Consider the following 25,226-nt stretch of genomic DNA (forward strand, 5'->3'; position numbering starts at 1 on the left):
TAAATGGCCAGTTAGGGCAGAAAATTTCCATTCCCTGCCCAACACAGTTTTACAGTTCTCACCCCTTTACAAACTAGGTGTTTGATGGTACAAACATAAATATATATGATCTTACTTTATTTTAATGAGTTTTGCAAACTAAGTATTTATTTGCAAAAATTGCAGGAAACAAAGTGACCTCAACAGTGTAGCATCATTTCGTTTGTATCTGGCCAAGACCAAAATGGTAGCTGACACTGAAAACAAATTTACCAATTTTCAGCTGTGCTGGTCTAATGAGTGCTTAAGGGATACCTCATGAGGGAGCTAAAGAAATGAAGAAGTTGCTCTCAAGTAATGCGATTAGTGCTGTGGATTCCTGCGAAGTATTAACTTGACAGCCATGCACAAGTCAACAGTATTTTTGTTCTCTCATCTCTTCTGGGGGTATTGTTTCAAAGAGGGCCATCAGTTTCCAAGTCTGGCATCTACTTACATTGTTAAGAATCTTGCAAGACCTCCATTAGCATAACGGGTCCTGACATATATTTCCTAATTTGCTGCATGATATAACTACTGTGGACAACTGTAATTATACTCCAACTGCAGCTCCAAAAAGAGATATTTTAAAAACTGCTCCACTGATCTGAGATATAATCTGCATCTGTGATTGTATAAACAATATGTCCTGTGAGATGACAGTATTAATATTTTACTAATAACTCTTTGCACTGCCCACCACATGAGTTGGGGAATGTAAAAACAAACTTTACTGAAACACAGGATGAAAAATAAGAGTAGATTTATAAATAAATTTAAGAAATATTTGAGCCATTCCAAGATTTCATAGGTTGCATTTATGCTAAATCTTTTGGCTTTTATATTGCAGTTTTTCTGCCATGCGTAGAGTTTAAAGGATGCTTGCTGCCAACTTAAAATCTGGTCAGTGATTTTCAAGAAAATCAGACACCTTGGTTTGAGGGATGACATTTGCTACCCTCTGAGGTTTCAGAATCACATTGCCTTTTTTTAAAAGATATCTTCCTCAAACAAAGAGAGGAAAGTGAGAAGGGGAATGCACTGAAGTTTTTGGCCAGTGCATTCTGCACTCTGAGGCAGGGCACAGGCTTAATCCAACACATCTAATGTATCTAGTGAAACATGCCACACAGCTGAAGGCAAAAAGACTGGCTGGGGGAGATCCAGCATCCATAAGCTCAGTGCATTGCTCTCTTCAGTGGCCACAATCAGGGTGGGTACTTTCCAGAGGGCAGCCCAATCTATCCAGGTAAATTAGTTCTCCCCTAGATACACAGATAACAGACCGCTCCCTTTCTGCACCAGAGATCAGAGCACGAGTTGAGGAAGCAGTGACTTGAATTCATAGCTTCATTCATTATGAAGAAATTATGTCAGGATACAAGGATAAGGTGTAACCAGAAAAAGAATTGATCATCATTACTGAAATGATTCTAGCTGCTGTGGGCCCTGGGCAGTGAGATACCTCAGCTCCCAAGGTGATAAGAAGCCTGGCTTTCACCTGCTGGCTATAGCAGTCAGTGGAGGAGGAGGAGAGAAAAGGAACAGCCTGAAGTTGTCTGGTCTATGCTTCTAGGCCTGTTTTTTGTTTTTTGTTTCTTTTTTTGTTTTTTGTTTTTTTTTAATTCAGAGATAATCTAATCTGAGAGGCAGGGATGCTGTATCTGGAACTTCAACTCCAGTGAGCTGTGATAATTTTCAGAAGAATTGCAGCATATGCAAATTGCAGGAAGAGGAAAGGAGCTGTAGGAGGCTGGATTGAGTAGTTATGATCATGTGCTCATGTGCTCATGTAGGAGCTAGGAGCTTACAACTTTGGAGTCTGGTATGTAAGATGAAGATGCAGATAGGTAAAAAAAAGGGTATCTAAGTGGAAAAGTATTGCTTGACTGCCTACTTTATTTCAGTTTTATTAATTAATAGCAGTGGTTGCTTCCTTTGAAAATCATAAAAACCAAAAGATTGTGATGGATATGATGCCCTTACACAGACCCTGACAGCTCTGCTCCTGACATACTACAGCAAGCCCTCTGCTTCCAGACAAAATCCAGTGATTTCTGGCAACTAGAATAACCACTTCCTGGGTTAAGAAAAGATGTTAGAGGGAAGAACAGAGATATTTGGGAAGTCTCTGAGACTTTCTTTTTTCCAACTGCATCTCTATCTGTCAATCATCAGCCAAGTGCATAGGCCTGTAAATTGTAGTATATTCAGTTTCCAGCAACCACAAGGACTGCTTAATTAGAATCAGGTCCTAAATGTCTGTATTACTTTGACATAGATTAAAGGAGCTTCTACTTAAGTGTACTCCCATAATGTGCCAATTTATAGCATGCACAAAACTTACAAAATTATGTGATTGCTATGGGCTGCTCTGCAAACATAAAGTGGCTTGTGTTTTGAGGAGTACGTACAAAAGGGAGATGATGACATGCAAGTAAACATCTGACACTTAAAAAGTGATTACAACCTTTTTTTTCTTAGATCAGCAATCACTGTGTGGATTTTGTTTGCAACTATTCAACCTTCTTGCTTTGTTATATAGTATCACTATGACACAAAGAAAACATTGTCCTCCAGGGACACAAATTCATCACGCACGACGGTGCAATCACGTATGACAGTGCAATTGCGTCTGTGAATATTACAAGGAACTCATCAGCTAAGCAGGAAGCAAAAAAGTCTGACATCAAGGAAACTGATTCACCAGGGACAAAGGCATGAGCCCTAGTGATGCACTGTGTGACTTAAAGGAAGCAATGAAGGTTTTCTAAGAAAGCTAGGACAAACAAAGGGCATCTACCTGAAGTTATTAATTGGCTGAAGGGGTGATGCAGCATGGCTGCAATGCTACACTAGGACTGCAGAAAGTCTGAGGAAGTGATAGGCTCTGCTAATCCACACTGTGCCCAAAAACACAGAGGAAGCTAAAACCAAGACTAATGCAGAATATGCAGCTCTCAGGCTGCTCCAACAGAAACCCAGTCGGTTTGAGATCACTCAGTAGCATGAGGAAGAAAGCACTGTCAGCCTTCAGCTGTATCCTTCACAGCACTTTTCTGTCAGACAGAAGTAATGAGCATGCACGACTCATGTCTTGCAGTAGTCAGAAGGACAGAAAATGAAATCAATTTAATCTCAAGTTGTCTACAATAAATATCCAAAGAAGAACAAAAATGTTTTAATTTCCATGCAAAGCAAATGAGTTTAGGCTTCAAAATGGGATTTAGAAGCTTCGGAGGAGTAAGTAATTGATAAAACTCACAAAGAATTATGAACACAGACTTACAAGAAATCTTCCTTGTCAAATTCGGTATGTGCAAATCAGACAAGCTCTGGAAACAAGTCTGAGTCGTTGAAGTAGTTCTCGCCCTCACAAATAATCTACTGGTGCACCAGGTCCCCCTGCACTTCCATTCAAAATAATTCAAGTAGCATTAAATTAATCCAGCACATTTCTTATGTCTAGGTCTGGTGATAACAACTCGCCCAAGAAACACCTGACCTAGATAGAAGGTGACTTGATGAAATGAAACATCATGCTTCCAGGTTCCAGCTCCAACTAAGGACACAAAATCACAGAATGTCTTGGCTTGGAGGGGACCTAAAAGATCACCTAGTTCCATTGCCCTGCCATGGGAAGGGTTGTCACCCTTACTAGGCCCTTCAAAGCAAAAAATGCCCATTTATTTTAGAAGAGAGAAGTTACACATTTTTCTAGTTCTCCTTATTAAAAACACGTTTGTCTGGATACTTCCAAAACATCACAGATGTGTAAGACTGAAAGTTCCTCTGGTCTCATTGCTTATTTTCCCCATTTTTTAAAAGGATTTAATGAGAAGGATTCCACAGCCTTCCTAAGCAACCCGTGCCTGGGCTTTGTTGTTCTCACAGTAAGTTTTTCCCAATATCACAGATAAAACTTCCATTCTGCAAATCAAACCGTTTCATCCCTACCACATAAGTGGAGTGGAGAACAACACATCACTTTATAACAATCTTTAAACATTTGAAGACTATTACTGTAACTCCTTTTTCTAAGCATACTTAGTTCCTTTTTTTTTTTTTTTTTCCAAGCAGTTTAGGTTTTCTGAGGTCCCTGTCATTACTGTCACTTTTTCTCTGGTCCTTTTCTCAATTTGTCACCATATTTTCTACAAGTGTGCAGCTCCAGAATGAATACAGAAGTACAGCTGAGACCTCCCTAGCGACAAGTAGAGCAGAATAATTGCCTCCCATGCCTTATGCAATACTCTCGTTAATTCACCTCAGAATGGGATTGTCTTTTTCTACAACAGCAGCATATTGTTAATTCTGATTCAATTACAGCCAACTGCTATTTAGCCACCTAACCAGGCAGTCCCCATTTTGCATCTGTGTGTTTGATTTTCTTTTCCAGTTCAGGTATTCTGTGCTTGTTGTTACCCTTGCATTGATAAATTCTACTTGACTGGATTCTGACCATTTCTCTCATTCTTCAAGCTCACTTCCAATTCTGGTAATGCTCTCAAAATTCTTGCAAGCTCCAGTATATTGTCCTCCATGAATTTGCTAATCCTAATTTGCTAATTTTAATTTGCTTCCTTCTGTCATCCAAGATATTATTGGAAACACTGAACAGTATCATATTTAGGAAGAAGTTTTCCTGGATATATCTTCAAAGGCACTGTGAAATTACTTTGCAGTTTACGTTGCAGGCATTGATTGGAATCTGTTACTCCCATAGGCTGAAACAATAGCTATGGGAAATGTAAACTGAGTCATTCATTTTAGTGAGGTATTAAATAAGAAGTTTCATGACAATTAAACGTCAACATTTATTTTCACTTATGATCAGCTTTGTAGAATCAAGCTAATGTGTTTGTAATTTCTCTTTTAGCGTCAAATAATGAGGAGTGCACACAGTGATAGCTGTGTATCTGAAGTGATTCCTCACTTAATTGCCAAAATATCCCAGTTTTTTCAATCTTTTAATAATTTTACATAAAAAGTAGAATAAATATTTACAATGTAGTCCTGTACTTCTGTTACCTATGCCACCACTGCTAAAATCCACACATTTAACTTTTGTAGAAACATGCTACATTTCCGATGTGATAAAAATTGTCTATGACTACAAGGTAGGGCAGATTAAAAGTTCAGTTTTCAGTTAATGGATATATTTGCACTGATTTCGGTTGGCTTCAGTTTCAACTGTTAGAAAAAGAATTTTGAAATCTGAATAAAGTTAGTTAATTGCAGTTGTAAAAAGTAGTCCTTACACAGCAATATTTAAAAGTTACTTGCTCTGAAATCCATCAAAATGAGATCTGTGGGTAACAGCATACTCCTTGTAAGAATGCTAAGTGAGTATTTAATATTCATGCTAGCATTTATTTTAAGACTATATATTATTACAACTTAGTGGTGCTTGAACAGGAAATAAACTTTCAACATAAGCAGTATTTTGCCTCAGATACAGAGCACTTTATGAGCTAACTTCCTTCTATTGACTCATGCTTACTAAGTCAATAGAGATACAGCAAGGCTGAATTTCTCTGCAGAATACGAATGAGAAGACAGACAGCTGTTTAGCTGGTAGCCAAGTCCTTGGGAGAAAGAAAAGAAAAAAAATTGAGTCACTGAAAAAGTGGAAATTGTGTGATTGTGCTGAATAGATCAACAGTAAATATGCAAAATGATTTCCACCATACCTAGCAAATCAGTAATTTAAATAATTTAGCGAAGATTACAAAAGAAGAACATGCTAAACTGTGTTAATTGGGAAATACTATGTTATGCATGTACAGAAAACTCCTGAATCTCTCTGTGCTGCTGATTATACCTATTGATGACATGTGAAAACATGCCATCATAATGAGGTCCAGCATACAAGAAAAAAACAATTCACTTTGATAGCCAAAGTAATAAAATGGGGTGAAATTCATCAAATTGATAAAGTCATAGAGTTAGAGACTAGTAGTAGGAGTTACTAATGAGAATGCCATCACAGGAAACCGTGAGAGAAGAATCAGACCACACCAGTCCACCATAGAGGACTGTAAACAGATAGTGTGATGGAATGGTAAGCGTGTTCTAAATCTCCAACCGGGCAACTTCTAGTAAGGACAGGAAAGTACTGATGTACTAGTATGCAATGCCACTGGAAGAGCTCATCTGGGTTAAGTGTATGACATTAGTCACACATGTTGAAGACACTGAAGAAATTTTAACTGAATCATAGGTGAGCAAAGAAAGCTAGTGAAATGATCAAAAGAGGACGAGACTGAAATATCTTGGGTTAACTAAAAAAACAAATGGGATGGGGTATCAGTGCAAGTAAATGCTGGTAACAGAAAAGAAGAACTCTTCAAGAAAATATCAAAGAAACCAGATGACCTAAATAGTCCACTCATACAGTTGGCCTGGAAACCTGGACACATTTTAAATGTTGAGTGTGAGTTTCTAAGATAGACTTTTAGTGCAACGATGAAGCAAAAAATCCTGCTTTTAAAATGGAGTTTGGTTAACTATACACAGAAGACATGTCAGAAGACAACAGGTTGTTGAATTTGAAGAGTCCATTTCTGGTCCTAATAAGGAAAAAACCTAAGCCTTTCAATGAAAGGAACTTAATCACAGTGGAAAATCCTGCTGACTTCATTTACAGGGGCTAAAGCTGAGGATCCAGAGGGACAAATCAATCTACATTGTTGCTGAGAACTCTTCTCTGTATGATGAGTGAATCTGATGCAGGATATTTCTAGTCTACCTAGACATTTATTGAAGCAAAACATGATCAACTTACCTGGCAAAAACTAACTGGGACAGAAGTTACTGGTAACTTACTCACTGGAGCAAAGATTTTTATTCATGTTTATTTTTTGAAGTCTGTTTATTAAGTAAACTATATATTTTTAGAGAAAAAAAAAAAAGTGACACAGTTTTTCAGTGTTTTCCAGTGTCTAGATTCAAGATGTACTTTATATCGACTTTCACATAGGGAAGTAAATAAAAAAGTTTTTTTGCTAATGACAGTGTTTCAGATTTAATGATAAATGACAAGGAAACATTTTCAAGCCTTCTAAAGAAGGTACTTAATGAATATAGCACAATATAATCTTGCTGTAACTCATCAGGTTTTTTTTCCTAAATAGACCTGCTGAGCTGATGAGCTCATCATCAGGTTTATACAGGTAGCATGTAACACATCTATAGATACATCAGTACTAACAACTGGAAGGACAAAGCAATTATTCTTAATTGGTCAATATTTTTTGGATGGTACCAAACTAGGGTTAGTCCTATACAAAACACGCAACAAAAAACAGACTTGGTCATGTTCTGTTTAACTGTGATATAACAGATAAGTGGCTTCCTTATAGATGTTCCTATGCAATGAGCAGTGGATTTGCTGCCTGCTGTGAACTCTTGCAGCCATTCCAGCTGAAGGCACCATGGTAACCACAGTGGAGAATGTCCCTGACATTTAGGGAAAGGAGGCTGGGAGAGACTACAAGTCAGGAAAACATACTTCTGGCTCTTTCTCCATCAGATACATGGGAGGAGAAAGAGTTTCTCCTGGAAACATGAGAGGCAGTAGCAAACTGAAACTGATTTCATGCAGCATTAATGAATGTCAAGGAGAAATAGGCAAAAAAAACACCACACAATCAAGTGATGGGTGGGAAAAGTAAGAACTTTAAAATGAAAAAGGAAAACTGAAATAGTAGCTACTCCATCAGAGTAGAAATAAACTAATTTGACAAAAACCTTCAAATGGAAACAGTAGTGAGATGGATATAGGGAAAGGGGATGGAGTGAGAAAACAAAGGAAGTCATCCATAAAAATTATTTTTAGCATTTTTTTTAGTTGGAGGTCCTACCACATATAATGTATAGTCCTGACTTGGCTCCCTCTGAATTCCATCTGCTCAGGCAGATGAAAGATGGCCTGTGTGAGCAACCCTTTCCTAGCAATTATGTTATTGTAACAGCTGTGAAACAGTGGGTCACCACCACTGGTGCAGATTTTTATGAATGTGGCAGGCAGTATTTTTTCAATTTTTTCCTTCCAGTTAATGAAGCAGGGTAATGCGAGGCAGGCGTTTTGTTGTGTGGGTTTTTTTTTTTCATTAAGTCAGTAAAAATAATTGTTGTCAGTCTGTGACCATGCAACCAAGTCCTAAATTTGACTCCTTACATAGCTAGGAGACATTGGAAGTTTAAGATAAATCTCCAAGTCCTTATATGCAAATAATTCTCTTTCCTGCATTTGATACGCTTTGCTTTTACGTTTTTAATGTCTTCTTTTTTGTAACCACCTTTTAAAAATTTCTCTGGTTAAGACAGTTTTTTGTCAGATAAAGCTCAATGACAGAGAGGGCAATGACAGAGAAACACCAGTTCAGACGGAAAACAGCTTAGCTCTGACATACAGCATCTATAATAATGTGTGGAAGAAGACAATCAATTGTTTCTGTGGCTCCTAAAACAGGATCACTGCCAGGCAATATTGGATTAAGCCACAGTTTAATTCTTATAAAGCAATCTCTTACAGGAGAGCAGAAAAAGGTCTCTGCAGGAAGGATACAGTCAGTCGAGAACACAACTGCTAAAACAGGCAGGAACTGGCTAAAGTTCTGTGCAGCTAGATGCTCTGATCTAGCTTTTTACAAAAAGAATTTTTTGCACTTTTTAAAGCTGAAACACAAGATTAGAACAGAACTACAATTCTGACTACAAAATAGAGGGGACAGCCAGGCTGATAAATTTGGTGGAAGCACAGCTACTCTATGGACTCTGCTGCAAAGAAACAGTTTCAGATTTTCCATGAGACATGATGCATCTGAATGTTCACAGCAGTTCCATACAAACCACATGCACAGAATAAAGGCAGAGGGAATAAAGGCTGTGAAGTCAAGGGAAAATACAGTGGCATTGAGCCTTAATTTGGAATCATATACTAATTGGGATGCAAGCAGCTTCTAGAGTTATCTATTATTTCTTCAGTGTGGTGCAGAAAGCTTGTTATGTTAAAGAGAAACAAGGCATAGACTTCTTAGGGAAAACTTCCCAGAGTGAATCTTTCCATTATAAATAAGCTGTATAATTCTCCTGTTTAATTCAGTTTCTCAGAAGTGTGCTGATGTGCCAATACAAGTCATGGTATTGCATATAAAACAAGTGTATACAAATAAACACCACACAACATTCCTCAGAGACTCTTGATAGATAGTATTTTGTGTACAATTAGCAATGATTTCTGCCTCTTGCTTATTTATCTTCCTTGACATGAATTACTACTGCTTTCAGCAAGCCTGCAGCCTGAACTAGCTATTGCTGACACCTTCACAATCTCATGGCCCATGGAGCAGCAGTGAGCAGGTGGAAAGAAATGCAACTACCATGCTAACGCTGCACAGAAAACCTGCCACAAAGCTACCAACTGGCCTGGCTCTGAATATGTAGCCAAAGAGAAGAAGTGCATTTTTGTCTCTGAAGGTAACATTATTTACACATTACAGAGGAAGTACTGACAGTATCTTTTCTACAAGTTAATTTTAGAAGGATCAGAATTTTTCAGTGGTTTAGGGCTTTTTTTTCTAGCAAGTGTCAATTTCTCCAAAAGAAAACTGATGATGGGATTCCATAGTTTCTCATCCTGAAAAGTTACGAAAAAATTATTTTTTCTGTGAAAGAAAAAAACCAACAATCTAAAGGATTTGAAAACAAAATTCAAAAATACATTGTTTCATTAAAAAAAGATGTATTACAGTACACATATATGTTTTAAAACTGCTTTAACCCCAATTGACCCATGGAAAAACTAGGTCACAAATGGCTTCAAATTTGTAGCACAGAAATAGCTATTGCCCTCAATTCAGTAGGTTAGCAAAGTGCACATATTGAATTGGATTTGAGTTCAATAGCAAAGAAAAAAAAAAGCTGATATAAACACAGTAGAAAACCCCTATGAGTAAAAATGTTCACGAGGGCTGTAGCAGGTGAGTAACACAAGGCCTTCTGAAAACATAATCTCTTGAAGAACCACTTGCAGGGCTCTAAAATTCAGAAATCATAAATCACCTTGATACGTAGTGATGATGATATCGAAGTAGTCATCTGTGCTGGAAGTGAGCAGTCCTGAAGTACATATCCTTCCCACTTTAGCACCGATTGAATGTGCTTGTAAATGAGAAATGATTCAGGAGTATATAGATGAGGATACTTTTATGATCCTTTTGAAGGACAAAGAGGCTTAACCACATGCTGTAGTCTACTGTGAGAAATCAGTAATCTGCTTTTTTTTTTTTTTTTTTTTTTTTTTTTAATTTAAGTTCAGTGTATTCCCAAAGACAACAATTCTATAAAAGCTTTCCATTTCAAATCACATTTACTTAGTAGGCAGTCTATATCTCCGTGACCCTCGGTCAGACCTTGTCAAAACAGCTGTGCCACACTTTGCAAATACCACATGCTTTGATTTCTACATTTCAGAAATGGGCTCTCCTGCATTTGAATAATCTCGTTGGTGCTCAGAATTAGATGACATGCAATTTCTGAAAATGACACAGCTGGGTTATTTGTTTATAGCATTTAAAGAAAGAAATGGGGGAAGGAACAGGCCTTATCAGGAAACTGGAAAACGGATGACTTAAATCTTTACTGACAGACATTTTCCAGTGAGATGCTAAATATGAATACCAACATGCTGTTCTTCATAACTATCCTGCGTGCACACAACTTTAAAAGGTCCATTAATTTGGGGTTCATTTTTCCTACCTTCCCTGCTTCCAAAGATCTTTGCAAGTCTTCCATTCAGTTTTATCCTAGAAATATTAAATGAATCATTCCTCCTAGCAATCCTCTGGTGAGGTCACATCTGGAGTACTTTATCCAGTTCTGTGTTCCCCCCCTACCCCCATTCAAGAAAGACAGAGAACTACTAGAGAGAGTTCAGCTGACATAAAGATAATGAGGGGCCTGGAGCACCTCCCTTCTGAGGAAAAGCTGAGAGACCTGGGCTGCTCAACCTGGAGAAGAGAAGACTGAGGGGATCTTATCAGAGGCATTCAGCAACAGGACAAGGGCCAGCGATCACAAACTGGAACACAGGAAGATCCAAATGAACATGAAAAAAAAAAAGTACTTTGAGGGTGACAGAGCACAGGAACACAACCAGAGAGCTTGTGGAGTCTCCTTCCCCTGCCTGGACTCTTTCATGTGCAACCTACTGTTGGGAACCAGGCTTCAGCAGGGGGCCTGGACCAGATGGTCTCCAGAGGGCTTTTTCAACCCCTACAATTCTCTGATTCTGTGATAGAGCTCAAAGATCATCTCTCCTGATCAGAAAGAATGGAGACCGCCGATGAGACCATAGCACTTCATGTGAATTCAAAGGTCTGACCATAAATATATTGAATAGATTTCTTATTGTGTTGAATAACATGCTTTGTGTTGTTGAGTCAGTAAACTGAAATATCTTGAAAGTTCACTTTTCTATGGTCATTGCAGTTAGCATGTAGCTCACTCATTGAGTACAGCTTGTCTCTTTGACGTGAACAGATGCATAACACTGTAATTTCTGTTGCTGAATCATCAGCCTTCCCAAGGCCATAATAATGTGACAGGCTTTTTAATTAATAAGTCTGTGAATTTAATGATAAAACACTGGAACCATGAGTGGCTGCGTGATCAGGGGGATGTAAATATAAGTAATGAGCTTTCATGCGTGAAAAGGTATGGCAGCCTCTGAAGCATAAGATCTACTGAAAAAAAAAAAAAGACTCTCTGCAGAGCTATTTTTATAAGAGTTAATAAAAGAATGCATGTTATTTTGATTTATTATGCTGCATCCTTTATAGAAGAAATACTCAGGACCGAAGAGTACAGACCCTCCTTTATTTGTCACAACAGATGCAGCACATCACTCTTGATTATATTTTGTGAATATAAACCACAAAGCAATTTATTTCATAGAAGGAGATAAAATGATCAACTCTTCTCACAATTTTCTGCTGATACTGCCATGATAGCTAGATAGCAAGAAAAAAATATGTATTGTGTATCATGAACACCAGAACAAGGTTCTATCCTGCCAGTAACAGGAGGATCTTTCACCAGTTTTTGGCCAGATCTTTCTTGGAGACCTGTTTTGGTCTGGTATAACTGTTTATTAAGTCAGTCCATCAGTCCTGGGTTCCATCTTTATGTAATAAGGCTATTTGGACAGGCAAGACAGAGCAAGGGTGAGAAGAGAGTCTGAAACATTTCAATTTACCTGTATTAATTTTTGGGATAATAGAAACAGGTGACATCTTACAGGATAAGTACAATCAGCCACCAATGTCAAAGTTGCTTTCTTGAGCCACGGTTCAGATTGTGTAGATGCATGCTTACTTTTTAGGCTGACTGAAAAGCAAAGAAAACCTGTGGATGTTTATGGACATGAGCAACAGGTTTCCCATAAACTTTATGAGCAGTGAACGTGCACTAGAATTGCCACAGTATTATCATACAACAGAACAAAATTTGAAATTAAAATACTAAATCTTGTTTGGACAATGAAGAGAATTACATTTTCTCAGTGCCACTGAAAATAAGGCCATTTTTATTTCAGAGTTAAACAGCAGGCAACTACAACTTGAAATCATCAGTATGAATTTCCAAAACCCAGGGTGGCAAAAATAGCCTTTCAAATGTCAACTAAGGTTTTGTCTTTGTAATGATAATAGTGTGGAAAAATATAGTATGCAGATCTCCAGGGGGTGTTGAATTAGACATACAGTGATAACAATTTTTAGTTGCCCAGAGAGATTGTGGATGCCCCATCCCTGGAAGCAATCAAGGCAAGGCTGCATGTAGCTCTGGGCAGCCGGGTGTAGTGGTTGGTGACCGTGGCCACGGTAGGGGGTAGAAACCAGATGATCTTTGGGGCCCTTTTAATCCAAGCCATTCTATGATTCTATGATTCTATAACTGGAGATGTCTGCATGAAAAGTGCTGAAGCAGGGCCCTCACTTTATGTCCTCAAGCACCGTATGCACCTGAGTATATATGTATGGCTAAAGAGAAAGGCTTTGCCAGCAGTAAATCAGGAGGGAGAGGCATGCAAAGTGAGATGACTACATGCTGGTATCTCACATATTACACGAGTGAGCCAGCAGGTCTGAGTTCTCCAGCTTGCAGAGTCTACGCAGTTTTGCCATCCAGCAATACAGAATACCCAGCAAATATAATCTGAGGCTGTTGCTGCAGCTGCAGTGGGTGCATGCTCTGAGTTAGCCTTCTCTGATGTCCTATGTAAAATTCATTCAGTGTTCTTTAAAGTAAACTCATAAATTGCCCTCTGGTCACCTGTAATCCTGGAGGCTTATCTCTGCACTTCTCTAACTGCAATATTAAAAAACGGATGGATTTTGGACACAGAATATTGTATGATTGATTTTATGCTTGAGTTTTGCCGTACAATGTGTGTAAGTGGGAGTTTTCATTATAAATCTCATTTTGAAGGGTTTATGACTAACTTGTTTCAATTCTCTCTAGGCTCAAAACTTGTTAGATGTTTTACCCTGGAAGATAAAAACTATCCCAAAAATGAGAAAGAGAGTGAAAGAAAGAAAAAGAATGGTATAATTTTCTTTAGTTACAAGAACATATTTTGAACAAATATATGAAACACTGAAATCTGGAAGTCCTTATTTAAACAATAACTGAAATCATTAAAAATGTAAGAGCCTAAACACATTCACAGGAAGACAATTTTTATGTTCTGGGTAAAATACATGTATCATTTAGGGAAAAAAAAATATCTTTCCAATATTACTGGAAGTGGCTTGACTTATACAGAAGAATCTAGGAGGGTAACTGCAAATTTCCTATAGCTCTTCCATGATTAAGAAACACTCATTCAGAATTTAAGGATATAACTTTCTTACTCATGCAAATGAGATTTTACTGCCTTATGACTGACTTTTTAGGATAAGTAGCATGGTGCCTGAAAGGATGCTTGAGTAGCCAGAAGCAAAGCACAGAAGTTCATATGCAATATATGGGTGTATTCTCACGCACAAAATGCATTGCACATTGTTTCAGCCTTTCTGTGTGCTTTTCAGACTTACCTGAATAGAAGTATTCAGATGACAAAAGAGAACCTAACAATGAAGTCCCAGCCTTCATTGAAGTGTCAAGTTTAAGGTTTTAAGGCTTTTTCCCGAAGTCACAGACATAGGAAGCATAATCTCTCCCGCTGCAAAATTGCCATAATTTTTGAGAATCCATTTTCTACATTTTTACTTCAGGAATTGTTTAGGCATATGGTAGATGGTAGATACACAAAACAGGCTCTTGAAGTTATAGGAATGAACGTGAAGACATGAAAGCAAAGTAAGTTCTTTGGTAAGAAAGTTTTGTTTACCTGTGTATGACCAATCAACTTCTTCAGTCAACTTCCGCTGCTGTCTGTAGTATCCGTATACCAAATCTGCAAAATAGCAATGAATTTACAATATTAAAAATAGAGGCTAATAGGAACATGACATATAGATGACTCTCTCAACTCCAAGAAGATAATCACTGTGGGAATTACTGATATATGATTTACTTAGTCTGTATTTTGAACTTCAAACGGTGAGAATGGTTGACTAGAATACAAATACCATTTGTATTGTATCATATAAAGGTCACAAACAAAACAATGTGTTTTTTATGTGTTTTTTTTCAGTTTATCTGAATCTCGTTTGTTTTTCAATTCTTAACTTTTAGCTTTACACTTGACATCATCTGCGATGTCCTTCAGAAAGAACCAGACTAAATTACTTGGAAGTCAAGGAAAACTGAACTTCAACTTCAGTATAGTTAGACTTCACAGTTTTTCCTCTATCTTTATATTATTGATGCCATTTAAAAATAATGAAGAAATATTCAAAAATTTCACTGCGGGCTAGCATCAGCACTTTAACTAATGTATGTGTATCTCCATAAACCCTACTGAGAAAAGCTAGAGATTCAACACTTTTTATAACATTGTTTTTCTCTAGAGAGACTGACTGTATAAATTGATTTTTTTTCTGACTACTGAATAACCTTCACCACTGTGCTCTTTGCTGGCATAATTCTAGCAATACTGCTGATGCATGCACATAGAAGAATGTGCCCCCTACTACTTATTATTATATGCAAATTGTAGATTTCTTTGGTAATTTCTAGAGTAATAATATCTTCACAAGTTTCATCAAATACTGCTCTGAAGAGGCACAATATAACCCATTTAAGAAATAATTGCATATGAGCACACATATGGATTGCCTCCTTGAGAAAATGCCATGGAATTTTGCTCACATTCTGCAATAAATACAATTTCATGAAACAGAAGGATAACATCCATTTATTTTTCTTTAATAAGAACAAGTTTGTAGCACTGCTTACAGTACATTCAATCGCAATTGCTATTTGGAAGGTTAGCACTCTGCAGTGCTTTAGAATGATTTTCTGCTACCTATCTGAAGTCCGTGTATTTTAATAAATTCATCTGCAACCTCCACGAAATTGGAATTCCTTTTCAATGTTTTTCTCTTCACTTCCTTCCTCCCCATCAAAAAAACACCCTTGTAACACTTAGCAACATTCAGTCATGACTAAGATTTCTACAAAAAAGAACAACCCTCCCACATGAGCAGCAGAACCGAAAGCAGAGGCAAAGGGCCTCATGTGCACGGGTATTGTCTATGGACTGTGTTTTCAAGTCAGTATGCATTATGCCTGCATCTTTAATTAATTATGTAAAAGAAAGCTGTTTAAGTTCTGATTCACAGGTGTTAGTTGCTGTCTCCAGTTTCCTCCTTTATCCAGTGTCCTCCTAATTGTTGCTTCAAACAATCGCTGGAGCATTCATATGCTAAGTGCGCAGGGTTTGGGCGTGAGAGCGTCCCACCACTTTCTAAACTCCTCATGGAGGCCTGATGGACAAGGAGCGATAGCTTCAATGAGCAAGAAAAAAAGGAGCAAGGTTCACTTTTTTTGGTGCATTACACACTTACAGACCCAGTAAATCTTACGGAAAGTCTTTATAAATGCCAGGAGACCTTAGGAGTTCATACAGCTTCTCTCCTCTGCCATTCACATATTGTGCTACCGCACTCACAGACAGTGATTACCCGTGGTCTTGGGACTGCCTCTTTCTGGTACACGAGTGACAAAGTGGAGGAAGAAAATAAAATTTCATTTGGGGAAGGGAGCAATTGAGGAATGAGGGGTGTCAGAAAAAGTGTGTGTTTCTATAGGAATGTACAGGGACAAGCACATGCAGCACTTCCTGCAGTGAACTCCACTACTTTCCCTGGCAAAACCTCACCATGCATGGTATAAAGCCTTGCTGTGTAAACACCCAGTGATCAGCTGAGAGTACAGAGACCAACTAGGAGGAAACGGTTTTAGAGTTAACAACCTGACAACCATTTTTCTTTTGGAGTATGACAGCATGTATACCTCTATTTAAATAATGTATTCAAGTTCCTAATGTGTAATTTAAATTTGTATGGTATTCATAAGAAAGCCTTCACAAAAGTCTTGTGGTTTTATATGTAAATCTACAATACTGATACTTGAACTTTTAATCATCTCAAGAATGAGCATGGCTCTCGTGATGCTGACTGCCTCTTCAGACAGTACACAAAATAGCCTGAGTTCTACTGCTTGAGGTGTTGTTTTATGAAGCAAAAAAATCCTTTATGTTCTCCTCTGCTTTCAGGAGGCTGTTGAACATGTTTCCAAAGACTGTTGATTTATTCATAGTGCAAGACAGCTCAGTTGTGGGATCATTTTTCAGTGGTTCTATGGTTATCTTTCTATGTACGTCAGGGAGGCATCCAAGATATCATTAAATCATTAAATGCTTTTTGTTCCCTTCTACCCTCCTTCAAAGCCAGGTTTTCTGTGACTTGTTTCCTTTTACATTCTGTATACTCCCAGAGGCCGATAAGGTTAAGAGTAATGTTAGCTAGTGCTGCACCGTGTCCTGGTTTCAGCTGGGCCAGAGTTGATCTTCTTTACAGTGTCCAGTATGATGCTATTGTGGTTATGGCTTTAGGAGAAAAACAGTGTTGATAACACACCAGTGTGTAAGCTGTTGCTGAGCAGTACTGCGCAGAGCCAGTATCAGATTATTGTATTGTCCTGCCAGTAAGGGGGCACAAGGAGCTGGGAATGGGCAGAATCAGGACAACTGACCTAAACTGACCAAAGGGCTGTTCCATACCTTATGACATCATGTGAAAAAACAGTAAAACTGAGGGAAATGGGCTGGGGGGCAGCTGCAGCTCAGAGGCTGGTTGGGCATCAGTCAGCTGGTGGTAAGCAATTGCTTGTGCATCACTTCTTTTGTAAATATATATATACACATATATATGTAATCATTACTGTTATTTCTCTCTTCCTGTTCTGTCTTAATAAATAGCTTTTATCTCAAGCTATGACTTCTACTTTTTTTCCTGATTCTCTCCTCCATCCCACAGGGAGCAGGGGAGTGAGTTAGTGAAGGGCTGTGTGGTGTTCAGCTGCCTGCCAAGTTAAACCACAGCACACTGTTTGTGAGGGGCAGCTGGACCAACCTATTTGTTCTTGACCTTGTTTCATGCTCAGTCACAGAGAGAAAACAGAGAAGATAAGTTTCTGGTTAAACCATAGAGGTGGGAGTAATAAGATCTTGTAGATATTTTTTTCCAACTAAAATGCGTGAGTATCCAGGTTTTCTTCCTCTAAACATGACTTTGATGTCTCTTTTGCATTTATGGGCAAGTCAAGTTGTTTTTTATTTACTTCTGTGAATGAAGCATTCAGAACCTCAGTGTGTATTTATTCATCAAATGTAAAGGTAAAAAGTGAATAGTTTTAAGATTAAAATAAATGTCTATGAATGAAATCTTGATTTGACACTCTGTGCTCGGATAACAAAGCACAGAAAAAAATTAAAAGAAATGGAAATGGAACTTTGAATCTCTAATTTTTGTCATGGCAATCCTTTAAAAGATGCTGAGGCAACAAGCCACAGTGCCCTCCAGAGACCCTGCTCCTCAGGCTGAGAGAAAAGGGTATTGAGAGGACAGTTCCTGAGACACAAGTTTGTTTGGGGATGCCACACTCAATATGCTGCTTTGCTTTGCAGGATACAGAGTGTATTCTGTAATTTTATAGCAGGCTGCTGTAATTTTACTAGGTTTTTATACCTGTTCTTTTTGCCAAGGTGGTGTCAAGATACCAGTTGCTAGATTCAAAAGAACAAAGGGACAATCTCCTGTGGTTTTGCCCTTGCTAACCCTAAACTACAATCTGAACTTCTTTGCTGCATTGCCAACAAAGCCTCCACTTATGAAATTCTATTTTATCTGTGGAAGCTGAGACACATTTAGATATAAGATTTTCTACAAATGAGGTGCTGATGTTCTGTGTGTAAAGTAGAGGTAGGCACTCAACTCTTCACTCAAGTTGTCAACACTGCTTGTCAACATTGCTTGGTCCTAGGAAGTCACAAGTCACTCACTACTTTTCTCCTGTCCCCAGATGGAACTGAGGAACAAGGAGGGTAATAGACAATGGCAACACATTATAGTCATGTATGGCATTAAAATCAATACAAATTTCAATTTACATGGATAGGATTGGATTTGTGGTTCGTATCTCAAGGAAGAGTATAGAAACACACTGGATTCCAGCAAGGAATTGGCTGACCAGAGAGGTTGTGGATCCCCCATCCCTGGAGGTATTCAAGGCCAGGCTAAATGTGGCTCTGGGCAGCGTGGTCTAGTGGTTGATGACCCTGCACACGGCAGGGCATTGAAACTAGATGAACTTTGATATCCTTTTCAACCCAGGCCATTCTATGATTCTATGATTCTATGATAAGGATGTAAGCAATCACTGAAAACGTGCTAATTTTCTCTTTGAGAAATATGAAGTAGAGAAATTCTCATTTTAAACAAAATTGTGCCTTATGAGATCTCCTTTTCATACACTTACATTATTGACACTGCACAAACTGGGTGTTGTCAGTACTAGAAGCTTATACAGGTTTGGAATAGATTACAAAAATCTGTAAATGAGAAATCCACAAACACCTCTTAAACAGAATGATACCACTTTTGGATCACTATGTCCCTGAACCAGACACCGATAAAACTGGGAGGATTATACTGGAAAATTATCATTACATATTTATTTTAATGTACTTCCCTCAACATTTGCTATTGCCTGTTGCAAGGTGTTATCAGAAAAGTGGCTTGACCTAGCAAAACATTCTTCAAATTTTTATTCAAATATCTATTTGTACTTTATTCTAATACATACCAGCATCTGAGAGCTTGCCCAGACACTCAGCAAGCTGTTCAGAAGGACAAAGAACTAAGCATCCAGATTAACGTTTCCTTCTGCAAAGACTGACCTAAAACCACTGAAGGCTCTCAAGGTGAACAAATTTATGCCTAAAAGTGAATGCCTTGTATGCTACTCATCCAAATACAGTAATGTAGCTACGACTTTATGCTCTACTTGATCTACTATTTTTACTCTTCAACAACACTTTTACAGAACATAAGACATTTAGAAAGTCATATTTTTAGACTAAGATGCTGGAGAAATGTTAGGTTGAAACACAAAGTACAAATTGAAATAGTAAGATAAGAACAAAGATGAAATTAAGAAGAAAAGAATAGCTGAAATAGTTTAGGGACATGCAGGTAGCTAGTGGCTTAAAAGTAGGGCACTGGACAAAGATCCTACAAATAAGTCAGAGAGGAAGACAAAATGCACAGCTGACATAATATTTTTTCTTTAAAAAAGCTACATGTGATTAGCAAAATAGATGCTTAACACTTTTCACATATTAAAAAAAAAACAATAAATGGATTAGAAAGGCTTTTATTATATATTCTACTTCAAAAAACAATCTTAAACAAAACTAAAACTAAGCAAAATCACCTCTGTTGATAAATAGAGCACTTCCTCCATAATCGTGTCCTTATTTTAGCTCCTTCTGCTGACAGAAAATCTCAGGACCCATTTGTATACCTTTCAGCATCTTATCATGGTGTAGTTTCATTTTCTTGACTTCAACGATTCTTGATTTATGCTGACAGATGAATGAAAAGATTCGGAGCACAGTACGTATCAATCCCTTTGAGACAGTGAACTACATTTGTCTAAATAACGTCTCTTTCATGGATTTGTTCAATTTGTTAATGTCATCTGTAAAACTCTTAAAAACACCAAGATGATTTTATAGCCCATTTCTACCATTTCATATATTATTTATCCCAGAAAGTCAGTGTCTAAATCTTTTGTCAAGATGGGCCTGAGAATTCTGACAGTCCTAGATAAATTTAAAATTGTATTTTTTTACCCACAGTTCCTTCTGGGTAGGCTTATTTTAGTCATAGATACATTTTAAGGTATCTATAAAGAGAGTCAGTTCTCTTCATCATGCTGGAGTGTAGGCTGCTCACTCTGATACAGACTGAAAAGTGAAACTTTCTGTGCAATAAATATGAAGCCAAAACAGAACTCCTCTTGAAAGGTGACAATTGTGTTTATTTACTAAGAATGTGCATTTACCAATATGGATTGCATTCAAATGTGGAAAAAAGAAAAAGAAAAAAAAAAGACTGATGAGTTTAATTGAAAAGTAGCTGTCATTAAGCACCAGGATATTAACAAGAGCTCTGTTTACTTCAGTTGTCACAGCTTTATAGTGAACAGTGCCATGAATTAAAAGGATAATACCTATGGTATGAACTATGGTTTGTAAATCACATTTAACCACAGTTTTCCAGTGCATCTCTATATACAAAAGCAACAAGACCTCCCTGTACTCAGCTCTGGTGAGGCCACATCTCAAGTACTGTGTCCAGTTTTGGGCCCCTCACTACAAGAAAGACATTGAGGCCCTGCAGTGGATTCAAAGAAAGACAACAAAGCTGGTGAGGGGTCTGGAACACAGGCCATATGAGGAGCGGCTGAAGGAGCTGGGATTGTTCAGTCTGGAGAAGAGGAGGCTCAGGGGAGACCTTATTGCTCTCTATAACTACGTGAAGGGAGGTTGTAGTGAGCTGGGGGTCGGCCTCTTCTCTCGTGTAACAGTGACAGGACTGGAGGGAATGGCTTCAAGCTGTGCCAGGGGACATTCAGGCTGGACGTTAGGAAATACTGCTTCTCTGAAAGAGTGGTCAGGCACTGGAATGGGCTGCCCAGGAAGTGGTGGAGTCACCGATCCTGGAGGTATTAAGGAATGTTTGGACATTGTGATGAGGGACATGGTTTAATGAGAACTGTTGGTGATAGGTGGATGGTTGGACCGGGTGATTCTGTGGGTCTTTTCCAACCTTGAAGATTCTGTGATTCTATGATTCTAACAAGGACTCCAGTTTGACCAGTTTATGTTCTACTCTATTGCAGTTTTACATGCCCAGAGTTTACAGAATGCACTATTGTTTTTACCAGCAACTGGAAGGTGGGAGTGAGCTCAGAATACCACAGAATATGACCAAACTGCTTAAACTTGCTGCTTCTGCTTTCGTGTTGACTACTGGCAAAGTAATAGCGTATGTTAGATGTATCCTTCCATTTGTGATCTTGTACATCTGGACATTAAAATGATCTGACAGACTTCAGCTTCCTACACAACTATTAGCAGTCAGATGAAGCATTGATTATATTCAGTTTTAAGACTTGCTAGGAGTCCAAGTAGCTTTCAAGTGCCAGCTCATTGAAAACAAGTAGACAACAGAGTGTTTAGGTAGGGAACTGCTATCTTTCCAGAAGAGATGTTTTTGAACAGGTACAGGTGAGTGAAATTAGATTCCTATGAAGCTCTTGGGCTACATACAAAGTAACCCAGGAGTCCTGGATGACTAGCCTGCTGTTGAAGGATGTTTAGCAAATTTTTGGTATCTGAAAAGAAAACCAGAAGGGACTTAGGAAGAATGTAATCTACCTGAAGATGTACCACGAATGTTCAATGATTGCAGTGAGGCAAATTGGGTTTTATGATAGAGGTGGGAAATTCTATTCAAATGCAGGGATCAAGCTGTGCCTCCTGAAATACGCTTTTATACAATTGCTTCCTTCCAGACTCTTCTCCTTGAACCCACTTGATCTTATAGTGCTACACATATAAATTAACAGAATCACGTTAAAAAAAAGCTAGGAGAAAATCCAGGCCAGACATGAATAAACAAAATTCAACCAGGTCAGTGAAATTGCAGGCTTCATTTTAAGATGAATTTGCTTCTGTTAGCACTACCAGAGAAATAGGAAAAGAGAGAACTGAGCAGAACTGGACTTTCCTTAAATGTTTATAGCAATGATAATGTAATTGTATTTGCATGACACTCTTCAATGGCACTTAATATGTGTACCTATTTTTTTTGCAAAAAAAAAGAGGTTCTCTTCTCTAGAATATTTAGAAGAATAATTAATGAAATGAAACATATGAATCAACCTACATTGTTCTGTCATCCTATGAATTCTTTGGGGAAAGATGTCATACTAAAATTAAAAAGGACCAAAAAAAAAAAAAAAAAGAAACAACAAACCACCAAACAACAAAAAAGGGGGAATATCTTGAAACTCCTCAAGGAATCCAAGTGTAATCTTAGGTTTTACAGGCTTTATGGAAGAATGGCAACTGCAGAGTGAAGTGAGCACATCTGGGCATTCCTCCATGTTTTGCCAACTTGTACACAATGCAAGGAGAGTTTTGCACAAAAGTTGTATTTTCAATAATCCAGGCACTAAGAGCTCCTACTAGGCTCTTGCTAATTAGCATGTTTTACTTCTTTTGAAAAGCAAGTGGTCAGTAGCTGGTCCTCTGCTTCACCAACCATGAATGAGTATGGTACACGATTCTATTCTGTTATACAGTGTTGTTATTTTCAGATACTGCTGAAAACAAAAATATGTATATTGATGGCTCCTGGAAGTGCTTGTTTACTGCAGCTATCTACAGTAATCTACTCTTGGTTTTCCCATCAGATATTTTGATAAAATGTGTGAGATATCAAATAAAATAAAATCATGCCATTTGAAAATAAAATTTCTTCAAATTTCCTTTCTTGATCTCATTTTTTAATTCTTATTTATCCCTCATTATCTACACTTCATTTACCATTTGATGTACTTTTGAGGTCAAATTCTGTCTTAGATTTCTTATATGTACAAGGCAGTACCTTGATGGAAACAGGAAGCCCATTCTAGTTCTGCCCTATATCACCCACAAAACTGGAACTTCAGAGATATGTTCAGAATTCAGATAATGTTTGGCAGTGGGTACTCAGGAGAGTGTCAGACATTTTGCACAATCGATGTAGTCATGTACCTTGTTCATTTGTATTTAAACTATACACTCTTCATCTTGGAGAGGAGAGGTAAATCTGCCAGGGAAGTTACACAAGGCCCATGTGAATACAACAGAATGTTACACCACTATACAGGTAAACACCTCTATCTTCCAATCTCCTAAGATCTAATTTATCTACATTTCATGTAGCAGTAATAGAAAACAGAATAGAATACAGCTTTATGATTTCAGAAAAAAAAGAGCCTGTTTTGCTAGTTCATATACTTTATGTTCTTTCCATATACATAGGTTGTTCTGAAAGTAATGCCTCCTATTTATTTCCATGGAAACTACAACAAATATAAAGAGCACAATAACACTATTTGATAGAGTGAATTCTTGGCTACAAAACACTATTTTTCAGCATAGTCACCACCAATAGCTATGCATTTGCACCAGCAGTGGACAAGAGCCTTTGTGCCATGCTTATAAAAATCTACACCATCAGAGTCAAACCCTCCGTTGCTGTCACCGCTGCTGAAATGCACCACCCACTGCCTCACCACGCTCAAATCCACTGCTTCGTCTCCATCAACGTTCTGCAAGCACAGATGAATGTCAATGGGTGCCATTTTTTTCTGCGGGGAGGAATTCAGTGACACACCTTTGCTTCATACACACTTCCAGGTCAGATGCCATTCTGTCAGGCTGCCCCTCTGCTGCCATCTGTCACACAGCAATAAAATGCAACAGAATATTGGCAGGAAGGTTCAACCCCTACTGCCATACCACCAGTATCCACTTCTGATGTCACTGGCCAGCAGAATAAAATAGGAGGCATTAATTACAGAGTAGCCCTTTATGCTTGCTGAATTCTGTCTCCAGACATAAGCCCAGTAGAACAAGGTTTGACACAAATGAGGAAATAATAGCCCTATAAGATGATAGATACATGGTTTAATCAATCACTGTAAACATGAAATTTCACCTTTCTGCAATAACCATTTCCCAATATAATCCAACTTTTCACTAAGGCAGTAAAAAGCCTTTTCCCAGGTCTCAGGTGGTGGTGGCACTCCATGAAAAGCCTTAATTTGTGCACTGAACCACAAAATGGAGGTTCTGACCTCTTGTTACTTGCAGTCCTACACTGAGTGTATAACATGGTTTGAACTGAAAATCCCATTGAGGCAATTCTCTCTCCAGGTTCAGATTAGTTCAATACAACTGAAAGTTCATATATTATGGCAGTCAGCTGTCAACACTCAATAACTGACTGCAAATTGACTATGACTTCCTAGCAGTACGAAATTAAATCTTTGAAACTAAAATCAGTACACCTGACAATGTCATTATGATTCGTAGGCAATTTTTTTTTACCACAAACTAAACATTGTAAGACACAGAAATTAAATACAGCATGTCTAACTAACAAATCTGTTTTCAGTTAATTTCAATTACTCATCTACCAAGATTAAATGATTTTAATTGCCAATTAATAGAGTAATTAACTGCACTGTCAATTAAGTACAATCAGAATTAGAGGAAAACATTATCTAAAAATGTGTAGTGAGTTAATGGCTTGTGCACACTAAAATCTTGTAAATAGATTTCAGTGCACCTAAAGTGACTTGTCAACTTACAGGTTGCTGACAAAGCCATTCCCACATTGGGAATTCAACTGCCAAAGCTATTTGCTGGTTTGGATCAGGTCTCCCAACAGAACTAAGGAGTTGGAGCTCTTAAGCGATGAAGAATTAGTTCTCCAAAGGGAAACTGAACTCTTAACTCCCACTGTAGGTTCTCAAAGAGTCTCAAAGCCCTTGACAAACAAATATCTGCTCTTGTTGTGGGTGTACAGTGCTAAAATCCTGGGTAGAGACATTAATTAACAGGCTGGAGG

At 38.0% G+C, this 25,226-nt stretch overlaps 1 protein-coding gene across 4 annotated transcripts in view; it reads right to left on the minus strand.

The window, feature by feature from the left end:
* The window catches only part of PTPRZ1 (protein tyrosine phosphatase receptor type Z1), a 133,650-nt gene that overhangs the window by 76,955 nt on the left and 31,469 nt on the right, over positions 1 to 25,226 (minus strand). For all 4 annotated transcript variants that reach the window (XM_042872382.1, XM_042872380.1, XM_042872383.1 and 1 more), the window contains exon 2: positions 14,417 to 14,482. In XM_042872382.1, coding sequence (XP_042728316.1) covers positions 14,417 to 14,482 — 66 coding nt within the window. The remainder of the gene's footprint in view (positions 1 to 14,416; positions 14,483 to 25,226) is intronic.

The sequence above is a fragment of the Lagopus leucura genome, unplaced genomic scaffold, assembly GCF_019238085.1.
Source record: "Lagopus leucura isolate 7727_CA_CO unplaced genomic scaffold, USGS_WTPT01 Super-Scaffold_100008, whole genome shotgun sequence".
Lineage (NCBI taxonomy): Eukaryota > Metazoa > Chordata > Aves > Galliformes > Phasianidae > Lagopus > Lagopus leucura.